The following is a 13,431-nucleotide window of genomic DNA, read 5'->3' as shown; positions in this document are numbered from 1 at the left end:
TTCCTGGTGGATGCATTATCTTGCATGCTTCAATATAACAGCACACGGGCCACTGACTCTAAGCCACTTGTGCCTAAACAACAACTGGCAGCACCAATCACCACCAGGGCCCAAGCTAAAATGAAGCCGAAGGTGGATAGCCTAACTGGAATAGAATTCCGAAAGTCTTTGGAAACCGATGAATGGGTCCAGAAAAATAGACATGTGTGCACAATTAAAGATGGACTACCCTGGGTGGGTGAGACGTTATACATACCTACTACCCAGAGGATCAATTTCATGCAACTGTGCCATGATACAAAATCAGCAGGACATTTCGGGTTTGTAAAAACCCTACACCTAACTAAAAGGTAATTTTGGTGGCCTTCCATGAAAAAGGACATAGAAAGCTATGTGGGCAGCTGTCAAATTTGTGTGATGGCTAAGAGGCTGCAAGGGAAATTGCCAGGACTGTTACAACCGGTGGCAAACCCCTCAGCCCCATGGAAAGAAATAGCCATGGATTTTATAGTGGAATTACCAGAAAGCAATCGGAACACTGTAGTCTGGACTGTCACAGATCTGTTTTCCAAACAGGTGCATTTCATACCTTGCCAAAAGATCCCGACTGCAAAAGCCTTAGCAAAACTTTTCATGCAGCATATTTACAGATTGCATGGGGCACCACAACACATCATATCTGATAGAGGGGTGCAATTTATGTCAGCATTTTGGAAAGAATTTTTATCCCTTTTAGGAACTACTCAGGGACTGACATCTAGTCATCATCCTCAATCAAACAGTCAATGTGAAAAATGTAACTCAGTACTTGAGCAATATTTAAGATGCTTTATTAATTTCCAGCAAACAAACTGGACGGTCCTACTGCCTTTCGCAATAGTAGCATATAATAATGCAGTCCACTCCAGCACAGGTTACACTCGTTTTCAAGTAGCTACCGGTCAAAGTTTCAACCCCATGCCAGAACTAACCCCAAATGAACTGGTAATTCCCGAACTGAAGGAATGGATTGCTCAATTAGAAAACATCTGGCCAATCGTTAGGAAAGCTTTAGATGAAGCTAGACAGGCATACAAGACACAGGCAGACAAAAAAAGAGTCAATCCCATACCATTAAGGGTGGGAGAGATGGTATATTTATCCACAAAATACCTTAAATCACTACAATCCTGTAAAAAAACTCGGACCAAAATATATTGGACCTTTTCCAATTAAAAGAATCATAAACCCAGTAACAGTTGAATTAGGACTACCCAAAAATCTTAGGCAGATACACCCAATTTTTCACTGCAGTTTACTAAAAAGAGAACAACAGTCACCCCTATGAACAAGAACCCCACCACCACCACCTCCCATCATGGTGGAAGGAGAACAACACTTTGAGGTGAAGGAAATCCTAGATTCCAGGAAACACCATGGAGCAATTCAATATCTAGTAGCTTGGAAAAACTTCCCCTCCTCAGAAAATGAGTGGGTCAATAAACACCACATCAGAGCACCAAAGTTGCTTAAGAGGTTTCATACAGAATATCCTAACAAACTGGGCTAACATTTATATTTTATTTTCTGTACAGATGGACCTATCTTTCTTTTAAGGAGAGCAGATTGTCAGAATCCATTTATATCCCATTCCTAAATCCCTATCTGTATACCCCTAAATCTCACCCCTCACTGGATTCTGCCATTCCCAAGGAGGAGAAGAGAAGATGTTAATTGGCCATCCCTATCTATTAGATGCAAGGTTGTTTATTCAGCCTGCCTGGAGGCCATCATCAAAGACCAGAGAAAGACCCTTTGAACTGAGAAGAACAAAGAAAGGGGTGGGGAGAGAGAGAGATTCTGGTTTGTATCTCCGATTGGAATCTGAAGGGGAGAAAGCAAATATCGTAAAGGCATGGAAGATCCCTTTTCCCATGGAAGGTTTTGACACCTGAACCTTAATTGATCTGGGACTGACCAAATGCACCGAGGGGAGGGTTTTTTTTTACTCAGGGACACTTTAAAAGTATCAATCTGCAACACAGTTTCCAGATCCTGTCTAGATTTTCCACTGACAATCATGTTTTAGTAAAAGTTCCTGCTTGGACAATCCTGTCTCCAAGAGTTCTTCTTTCCTAAGATGTGGATTGGGTGGTCCTGACAATATGTAAGAATGTGGGGAGACATTTGATTGACATCAGTGGATGACTGCCTCTCTGTCATATAAAGGAGACACGGCATTTAGAAAGAAAGGGGTTAGACTGAAATATAATCTCTTTTTCTTCTTCAAGTCAAAGATGTGCGACTGATTTAGCTTTGCAAGTCAGATGTTAATCAGCAATTGTTGTTGCCACTAGATGGCAAAAGAGAATGGGGCTATAAGAAATCTGATACGTTATGGAAACTGATGCTCATTTTGAAGTCTGCTGGAAATGCATAATTGGATAACTTAATCAAATTACTATGATTTCTTTTGTCAAGTTTACTTATGAAAATTCTTGCCTTGTGTGGCTAAAATTTGACTACAAGAATGGCCTATGGATTTTGCTTAAGGGGCTTCTGTTGTGTGCCTTCTATTTTTGTGTTCTTCATCCCTTTTTCTAAGTGAACAGGCATAGTAATACAAGAGATCACTCTCCTAAATTCAAATATCTATTCATATTTGAATAGATATTCATGATTATATAACAATCATGATGCATGTGATATCACTGAGACATGTACTAGGTATCTATGATTCATATTGTAGGCCTAAATCTATATGTATCCTTTATATGGCTTCTTAGATATTTTGCACTGATAGACAATATTTTCATGTCACTTCATTTAGCTTTCTTATTATCCCCCATTAAAAATTACTGCATTATTCTTGAATAGTCTTTAAAAAACTCTTTAAACCTAATTTTAAAAATATACTTTATTTTTATTTATTTTTTGTAACATTTACCTGATAGTATCATTTCCAAAGCATCCCAAATCGCCAGTTCCAAGATCATCTGCCATTAGGATCAAAATGTTAGGTTTTGACATGCTGGTTACCCAGATTTGGAAAAATAAGATGGAAACAAGCAAAACAGTTGAATAACTGTAAAAATAAGAGCAATATTACCAGTAGGTTAGAATTTTCAGAAAGAAAATGTCCCACAATCATCACTGGTAGAGGTTTTCTTCAACAGAATCACATACAGAATGAAAGACCTTCTGATGCCAAAGTTTTAATGAAATGTTGTAGCTTCTTCTCTAACTTTTGGTTGCCTCTTTTCTTAATCGGAAAATGGACCATGGTGATATTTATTCAGGAAATATGATATTAATTTGCACAAACAAGTTGCTTTTTCAGCCAGACAGTAGAGAATTTGAGCTGGATTTGAGCACAGCTGAACTTTCAATGAGCAGAGTTATTAAATGTAGGATCCAATCTGGGTTGGTCACCAGGACCAGAAGTTTTGTCTTCCAAACTTTCAGACTTGTGCTGGAGCCCATCTTCAGGGAACTTCTCTCTAGCAGAATGTATGCTGTTCTGTGTGTGGTATTTATGGTGCCTGCTGTAAGTGGCTTTTTAGATGTTGATTGGGGTGCATCAACAAGAGTGCTGATTTACTACCAGCCTATCAAGTACTTAGAAGGCAAGGGCTGAGCCGCACAAGCAAATGACAGCTAAGCACTTAAAAGCCAGCCATCAACACACCCAAATCAACATCTAAAAAGCAACTTACAACAGTCCCAGTCCCTTATTTAAACTTGAGATACCATATCAATCTAATCAGATAACCCAAGCGGAGACTTCTTGATCAAGCAGCACTTTATTTGATCAAATTAAGCAGCTGGATGGCCAACAATCTGGAATGCTGGCAGTACACCTTAGAAAGTTGATAGCATTGCTTTATAAACTTTGTAAGCCAATGAAAATCAGACAACAGAGCCATTACATCATAAAGAAGACATCAATCATTCCTTAATCCTTCCTTCAGTATATCGCATCCATGTACATGTTTCCCAAGCTTGGATGAGATTTCCCTGGTCCAAAAGCTGATTACAAAAAGCAAGAAAGCAACAGTTAGATTAAACAATTTTTCTTTGTTCCAAAACCCTTCAATACCATACACAGAACACCACACACTTTGCTAGAGAGAAGTTCCCTGAAGAATCCCAAAACTCAGAAGACAAAATCTCTGGTCCCAGTGACTGACCCAGATTGGATCCTGGAACATAATCCTGGGACACATATATTCACCTTCATTTGTGAAAGCTTTGGGCAACTAGCGCTTCAAATAGTTTCACTTTTGAAATCCTTCACAGCACACAAGGCATCCATTTACAAACAGCTACACTTCCTACACTGATGCACTCAAGAAGGGGTCATTCCATGCAGCCTACAATACCGACCTCTGTTCAACTCAGAGATGGGCAGATGTACCACAAAAGCATTCAGCAAATATATGTTAGAGGCCTTAATCAATGACTACTATTTACAATTGGGCATATATAAACAGAGCTATCAATATACCTAAGGTGCATTGCCTATCACAACTTAAAGAATTAGTTACCCACCTAGAGAATGAAAAATAGGCGAGAGAAAGGAAATAGTTGTAAGATAAAAGTCAAAAGTTTAAGCCATGATCTGAAACCTGTGCAAACCTGGTCCCTAATTTATCAAGCAATTAAGCCAGCAGGAACTACACATACTTGAACATGATGAGGGATTCAACACACAAGATGCCAAACCAAAAGAATTCATAGCCACGTTGGAATTCATATTCAACAAAGTAGAGATAGAAGAGCCAGATAAACATGCTATCAGACAAAAATCATAGGCAATGCTGGTCTCACACAAACCAACAAAACACTCAATCCAAAGCAAAGCACATTGAAAGACCTGAAAATATCATTATGCTCAATGGTGGTGATGAACTGCATAGATTATGAAATGAAGGCATTCAATTTGCAAAGACATCAAAGATGAGAACAATGATCACCCAACTGAATGCTTATTTTAGCCAACTCCAACAAAACAACTGTATAATGAAGAAGGAATGGTGGAAAATGAGAGGAACAGATGCTGCTCCAGAAAAATTCTATAGACTCCCCAAGATACACACAGTAGGAGTCCCCCTCAGACCTATTATAGTGCTATGAGACACTGGCTAAATGGCTGTCAGAACACTTAAGCTTCCTGACCCAACCCTCAAACAGCACAGTCACATCATCCACACAATTTCTGACAAAACCACAAGGCTTAAATGTGGCTCCTGAAGAGATTATGGTCCCCTTTCATGTAGTGTCTCTATTTACATCCATCCCTCCCCACTTAGCATATGAAGTAATAGATAGAAACTAGAAGAAGAGTACAACACAGATCAGAACAACCTAACCAGGATACAAATCATGAAGCTACTCCAATACTGTCAACACACCTTCTTCGCATTCAAAAGTGAATGTATGAACTAATAAAAAGAAAACCCATGGGTCCCCCAATATCAGGAGTCATTTCAGAAAATGTCCTCCATGAACTAGAACACCATGTGTTTCTGAACTATGCACCTAAATTCTGGTGCTGCTGCATGGATGACACATTTGTCATCATCAAGAAAAATGCACTTAAAAGATTTTAATACCATACTCAACTCTTCTCTGACATACATTTCATAATGGAGAAAGAAACAGCTAGGCAATTACTATTTTTAAATGTACTTATCAACAGACAAGAGGATGGAAGCCTAGAAACTACAGTTTATTGCAATGCCACCAACACTCCACAAATGGTGAATTTCAGAAGCAACCATCCACTGTCACACAAAAAGAATTGTATCAGAACACTATATGGCAGGATGAGAACTACTGTAGTACCCAGCAAGCCAAACAGCTGGAGATCAGGTATCTATGTGAACAATTCAAGCAGAATGGGTACCCACAATTATTTATCACAAGATGTCTGTGCAACACGGTGGGGAAAGAAAGTAAGAAACAAGGTACAAGACCAACTACCTGGCATACCCTGACTTTTTTCAGTGCAGCAGAGTACAAAAAAAAGTTACAACCCCATCTTTTGCTTTACATTTCTGGAGTATTTCAAGCCATTTCTGTAACAACAAAGTCATACTAATCTTCAAAACTTCATTCTTGTCATCTTCTATTCTTTATTTTTACTCATTTTATTTTTCCTTGGTTTTAATGGTTTTTTTGGTGAACTTTTATTTGTTGAGAATTTGAAGGCAAAGAAATATAAATAAACAATAGTAATACAGCAAGGTCAGATATTAATTTTCAGTCAAATGTAATGCGGTATAGATATATTTTTTGAAATTCTGATAAGAATATGTACCATGAAGATCTTTTTATAATACATTCAATCAGGGCTTTTTTTCTCATAGAACGCTCAGAACAGAGTTCCGGCACCTTTTTTGGATGGAACCTTGTAGGGTAGGCAAGGCGGGTTGTATGACATGTGTGAGTTCCGGCACCTTTTTTTTTTTACAAAAAAGCACTGCATTCAATTATATTTAGTTGTCTCCATAGATTAATCAAATTAAATTTATGAATACCAAATATTACTACAACTCTGTATTCAGTTTTTCTTGGAAGCTTTACTTCAATCTATTGATGGCTACAAAACTATATTAAACACCCTACCCAAATTTTATGGAACATCTGTAGGATTTGCAAAACATTTGTGCAAAATGTCTGATTTACATCCACTTGGCTATAAAACCTTATCAAAACTATTGAATAAAAACACATCAATAATCAACTTCCAATTTATTTCTTACTTAATGGAGCTACTCCTTTTTAGTTTCTACTGATATAAATCTGATCCACCCAATGTCAACTGTCCAGTTGTCATTTCCAAAAAAACAAACAAAAAACAAAACAAAACTCCTGGGACATAATTTTACCAAGAGTATAATACTGTACTTTACTGAAAATCTACACTGGCACACAAGAAGCGAAACCAGCTCTGATTTCCCATGCAAACACAAGCATAGTTATTTCCCCATTTCCCTCCAAGCCGCTCACAGTCAAATACATCCACCAATCACTTCTGTTCATTTTGTTATGAGAAAACAGCCAGGCTTGTTGTCCTTGCAAACTTCCAAAGAAGACTTGGTTGCCTAGATACCCCCCTCCCCCCCACACTTTTGGATTCCATGCCACAACTGCTTCCCTTTTTTGTCAAATTGTGAGGGAGGGAGAAAATGTAGGTGAAAGGGTGAATCAGTCTTGACACCCAGTTTCTTGTAAGTATAAATAAATGTTTTATTCAGGGTGAAGCTGAGTTTCTTCTTTTTCTGTTTTAATTTCTTAGGTGTAAGTCTAAATACAGTGACATCATTGTAATGAATGAATGAATAAAGATATATAATTGTACATTTAATTCTAATTACATTAGAATTATATTAGAAAAGTAATATCAACATTACAAAAATAAAATGTTCTTATTTAAGAAGCCAACTTAAAGCTGGCTGTTTAAAATGTAATGTCTAAATTTAATAAAAATAGCATTAAATGTAGTAATAAACATGAACCATAGAAGAATTGATAGTCATGAAAAATGAGGAAAAAAGAATGACATGAGTATGGAAAAGAAAAAAATAATACTGAGGAGAAGAAAGTGGCAGCCACAAGTACTTAGATTACTGGGAGTGAAGGATGAGACCATACTTTTATCCCACCTTCCTTCCTTCCTTCCTTCCTTCCTTCCTTCCTTCCTTCCTTCCTTCCTTCCTTCCTTCCTTCCTTCCTTCCTTCCTTCTTTCCTTCCTTCCTTCCTTCCTTCCATTACAAACTTAAAATATTTCCCAAACAAAGCATCTTATACTTCCTGTCTAATACAATAAAAAACTCATTATAACAAATTTATTTTTTTCTTAGAGAATTGCTATGTTCCTCCCTGACTAACCCAAAGAAAATTGCCTTCAGATCTTATTTTTAGATAATTGGCAGCAGTTTTCAGATCACAGAATTTCCTTACTCAGTCATCTGTATAACAATGTTGCTATGCAAATCAATAAATTGCACTAGAATCTGGCCTGTGGCAGGCAAAGACCTTTGCACTGAGATATCATTCTCTAAAGTAATCATTCTCACAATATGCTAAACCACAAAACAAATCTAGGTAAAATAAGATTGGCATAATATGTGAATGAAGCCACCAAGTCTTTAAACTTGGTTAAGTGTGGTTTGCAAAACCAGCCTTAGATTAACAATATTATCTTCTTGTTTAGAACTTTTCCTAAACAAGTCAGGCATTAATGAACCATCACAGAAACTATCACTATCTGTATAAAATGGTTGTAAGGAGCATTCAGCTTTTCAATCTCAGTTCTCATCCCCAGCTGTCTCCTCAGATTGCTGAAAAACTGCCCACTCTTCTCAGATAAATAAATTCTAGCATAATCCTATCCCTGCTTATGGAGATGCAAAGTCGTTTGAACTGGATTTATGGATATAAAAGCCTTAGAAAGATAACTGTCAACACAACCTACTGTTCTTGCATACCATTATTTACAAGGACAGCCATAGCCACCATTATATGAAAAAGTACTCATAGACATAATTACAAAAACAGATAGAAACTAAAGAATCTAGCAGTACAACAAACAATATGCCCTGTGGTAAAAAGGAAGATCATCTTCAAAATGAGTATCAGAAACAAAGTTGCTTAAGGCTTCTCTTACCTGGCATTTCCTCCACTGTTAAGCAGCATCATAATGCAACCAGAAGCAGAACTAGAAGAGATTTCAGGACTTCTTTCTTGTTTTGAAATCACTTTCCCCACCCTTGGATTACTTTATAGGTTGTGGCTTAATGACAATACTACTAGTAAAAACTGACACAAATATTTAGGGACAGCATACTTCATTCATTGGCAAGAAGTTTAAAAGCCAAATGTTCACCTTTGGTATTCTAATCTGGAGTGTTAGCAGGGAAAGCAGGGTCATTTATCTGAGTCTCCCAAAACATTTTTGGTTATTCATTTACTTTTAAGTAGAGTTTGATACAGTAACTTGCTGACTGAGTACCTAATGACTAAAAATGGTAAGAGCAGAGTTATAGTTCTACTTTAGGTATATAGCCAGGTTATCTTGCACCTCTCTCTCAGCCCTAGGAAGGAGACAATGGCAAATCACTTCTAAAATCTTTCAAAGAAAACTACAGAAAATTGACCAAGCAACTACTAGGAGTCAATACTGACTGGAATGTGTGTGTGTGTGTGTGTGTTAGATGTTTTTGTGCCAGCCATGGCAGTTCCCCAAAAGGTTCCCCAAAGAGGCATCTTTGCTCCCACTGGTGGGTCAGGGGTCTCCGGCCCCTGCAGCCCCATTGGAGAGAGTTAATGGCCCTCCAGCCCCCTCACTCTCATTGGTAAGGGAGGGGCTGGGGACCCCCATAAAAACCTCTGCACAGGGGCTGCTCTTTAGCTCTTGTTCAAGCTCCCTCTGGGACTGATCCATGGGCTCAATCCAGGCATGGATGCCTCCATGCCAGGGAACTCTTTCTCTCTACTTTATCTTTAAATAAAGCTTCATCTGATTGCATCCCTGCGTGCTGCCTTTTTCTTGGAAGCACCTCAACGAACCATCGGTCTCGTGAGGCCATCTCACAAATTGGTAGCAGAGGATGGTTTGAGGCAACGCTTCCAAGCCAGCAGCTAGAAGCAAGATGCCTGGAGGTTCCAGCAAGAACCCATTTGAGATGGATGGCAGGAGATCCCCGATTGTAACCAGGAGTCTTCAATCAAGGACGGCAGCCCTGCATCCAGCCCCTGACGCAAGCTTCGGTCCAGGTGAGAATACAGATGACCTCTATTCCCCCAGAGGACCCAGCGGAGCCAGGGACCCCTTTGCATGCCTCCCTACAGCCGCAAGCCACGGAGGGAAGCATGGAAGGCCTGCAGTCCACCCAAGACTGCCCAGACACCAGGGAAGCGGCCCGGGTCAGGGCCAAGCGCAGAGTGGACCAGATGACTGAATGGGAATGCAGGGAGCTGCTCCAAATGTTCCTTGCAGCACAAAGGACGCCACAAGCTTCTCCATGAGGGATGCCAGCGCAGGGGGCCTCTGGACACCGGGTAAGTCCTTCCCCAGCACCCACAAGGCCCCCTAACATGGCACCGGCCACCCTGGGGGACCCCGGGGCCCAGGAGCTTTTGGCGGGAAATTTCCCACCAAACTGTGATCTGCATCTTCCGGGGCCAACTGGAAGCAACATGGCGGCCCCCAGGACACCAATGTGGTTTGATAGGCCTCAGTCAAGCCTCGAGGCCCAGCAACCGGTGGCAGCCAGCCGAAGTGGCACGCAAACCGCCCGGTCTTCCCCACCGGAAAGCCTCAAAGCCTATGATAGCCTTGAACCCTGCCCAGCTGTGCCTGCCACAACAGAGCTTAAAACAGCCATCCAGGCCCTGGTTGTGGCCCTGGAGGCCACAATGACTGTGGCCTTGACATTAGGGGTAGCCAGCCTCCCTCGCTACCCCCAGGAGCCTGACTGCTGGGAGCGTCCAGTCCGGGGCCCCCCAGCTACACCCGGTGTCTCCAGAGGGCCTCCGAAGGAGCTCCAGGGCCTCCGACCCTCTCCCCGAGGCCTAACTGCCAGGAGGTGTCTGGCCTGGAGCCTCCCAGCTACGTCTTGCAACACCAGAGGGCCTTTGGGGAACCCCCGGGCCCTCTGGCCTACTTTTCGCCACTGCCCAGACGCCCTGCTTGCCAGATGGTCTTTGGGGGACCTCCGGACAAGGCGCCCTCTTCCAGCGCCATCTTCAGCCACCTCCAGGGTCTTCAGGACCAGCGATGGGCTCCTCCGGGTGATCCTCGGCATCTCTGTGCCATCCCAGCCCCATCCTGCAGTCTTCGCCCCCCGGTGAGTGTTCCAGTGCCGGGGGGGCTTCAGGAGGAATCTTCAGGGCTTCTGCGGCCTTCAGCCCCTCTTCAGGCCCAAATCCCGGCCTGCAGGCCTAGGCCTGGGCCTGGCCCAGAGGCAGAGAGAGAGACATCCGCTCCCTCCGCCTCCTGAGCTCAAATGAATTTTGAGCATGCCCAGTCGGGGCCATCTAAAAATCAGAGAAAAATACCAACACCTGCCAGCAAAGGGATCCCTCTTCCATTCACCTCAATGGAGAGCTCACGGATGTATAGAAATGGACAAAGAGATGAGGAAAATTCCCTTTACTCCCAGAGCCCTACATCTGCTTCTGCCCTCTCAAATAATTTTAAAAAACTGCATCTTGGGGGGGGGAATTTCAGCAGTTGGAGTAAAGAAGTGCAGGTATGCCTATTAGAGCAAGGGACTCTAGAGATGGTTCTGGATCCTCCACCTCTTCCCTGGGGACCACAAGAAGAGTGGTATCATAGAAAAGCATATACCACTCTACTGAACTCACTGGATGCTAACTTATACCCCAGCATTCCAGAAGGGCTCACAGCTGGCGAAATTTGGTGGTTGTATAATTTATTCAACAGCGACAGCATCGGTTCTGTTCTGTACCAGCCTGCTACCGGCCCTGCAGAAAAGGCAGGGACAACCCCTTTTACAATCAGGCAAGAGGCTGGAACTAAGCCTACCAAATTTATGGATACAAAAGCAAACAAGACACGAACCATGAAACAGGAGCTATTCAAGCAGTTGCCTTCAGCAAACCAGCCCTCCCATGCATTCCCCTTTTATACAGTTCAGGGCATGGCTTCTCTCTGCCTCCTTCCGAGGTGCCCCATTGCCTTCCTCTGTTTACTCCTGATTGACTGCCTCCTGCGTCGGGTGTCCTTGAACAGGGCCAGCTGTGGGTCATCTTCATCCACGCTGTCAGGCTCACACAGCTGGGTCTCCGTCGTGACCAGGTGGAAGGGGCCTGGCTGAGGGCTCTCATCAGCAAGATCTTCAACCCCCTCAGCAAGCTCTTCAACACCCCCCTCCTCCTCTGAGTCGTCTGACCCAACTGCCGAACCCACAGGCTGACCCTGAATCACAACACCAGGATGCTTCAATAGCGGCCTTCAGCTCTTCTGCATTGTTCGGTCTCATGTCTCTCATCTTTCTCTTGACAATGCCCCATAGATTCTCAATGGGGTTCAGGTCAGGTGAGTTTGCTGGCCAATCAAGCACAGTTATCCCACGGTCATTGAACCAGGTTTTGGTGCTTTTGACAGTGAAGTCAGCATCCCCATAAAGCTTGTCTGCGGAAGGAGGCATGAAGTACTCCAAAATCTCCTGGTAGACGGCTGCGTTGGCCCTGGACTTAACGAAGCACAGTGGACCAACACCAGCAGATGACATGGCTCCCCAAATCAACACAGACTGTGGAAACTTCACACTGGACTTCAAGCATCTTTCAGTGTGTGCCTCTCCATTCTTCCTCCAGACTCTGGGTCCTTGGTTTCCAAATGAGATGCAAAGGTTGCTCTCATCAGAAAAGAGGACTTTGGACCACTGAGCAACAGACCAGGTCTGTTTTTCTTTAGCCCAGGTAAGATGCTTCTGACGTTGTTTGTTGTTCAGGAGCGGCTTGAGAAGAGGAATACAACATTTGAAGCCCATGTCCAGGATCCGTCTGTGTGTGGTGGCTCTTGATGCACTGACTCCAGCCTCAGTCCACTCCTTGTGAAAGTCCCCAACACTTTCGAATGGCCTTTTCCTGACAATCCTCTCCAGGCTGCAGTCATCCCTGCTGCTTGTGCACCTTTTTCTTCCACACTTTTCCCTTCCACATAACTTTCTATTAATGTGCTTTGATACAGCACTTTGGGAACATCCAACTTCTTTTGCAATTACCTTTTGAGGCTTTCCCTCCTTATGGAGGGTGTCAGTGATGGTTTTCTGCACAACTGTCAGGTCAGCAGTCTTCCCCATGATTGTGATTCCTACTGAACCAGACTGAGAGACCATTTAAAGGCTCAGGAACCCTTTGCAGGTGTTATGGCTTAATTAGCTGATTAGAGTGGGATACTTTGAGCCTAGAATATTGCACCTTTTCACAATATTCTAATTTTCTGAGATTGTGGATTTGGGGTTTTCATGAGCTGTAAGCCATAATCATCACAATTATGACAAATCACGGCTTAAACTATCTTGCTTTGCATGTAATGAGTCTATCTCATATATTAGTTTCCCCTTTTAAGTTGCATTACTGAAATAAATAAATAATAATAATAATAAACCTTTATTGTCAAAGTACAACGTGTACATTGAGATTAGCTGAGCCTCCCCCCGTGCTCTCTCCCCCCAAAACACAGTGACAACAAACCCTCCATCCCACCACACTATGTGAACCAACTACACCACACACCGGCCTCCCAAGTCAATTCTGCATAAGATTATGTCCCATTTAAAAGCCTAACAGCCCACGGATAAAAGCTATTTTTCAGCCTGTTGGTACGGCTGGCTATATTCCTATATCTCCTACCGGATGGTAGGAGAGCAAAGAGATACCGTCCAGGGTGTGAGTCATCCCTGAGAATCTTC

At 42.3% G+C, this 13,431-nt stretch overlaps 1 protein-coding gene across 1 annotated transcript in view; it reads right to left on the bottom strand.

Annotated features, from left to right (window-relative positions):
- LOC308667239 (arylsulfatase H-like) overlaps positions 1–8,686 on the bottom strand; it is a gene marked incomplete at both ends in the record, with an annotated part of 90,069 nt that extends 81,383 nt beyond the window's left edge. The window contains 2 exons of the mRNA XM_081326381.1: positions 2,927–3,064; positions 8,655–8,686. Of these exons, the coding sequence (XP_081182507.1) occupies positions 2,927–3,064; positions 8,655–8,686 (170 nt within the window). The remainder of the gene's footprint in view (positions 1–2,926; positions 3,065–8,654) is intronic.
- Positions 8,687–13,431: the final 4,745 nt, after the last annotated feature.

Source organism: Vipera berus (assembly GCF_964194415.1).
Source record: "Vipera berus genome assembly, chromosome: 4".
NCBI lineage: Eukaryota > Metazoa > Chordata > Lepidosauria > Squamata > Viperidae > Vipera > Vipera berus.
This window is presented reverse-complemented; position numbering and strand designations above follow the sequence as displayed.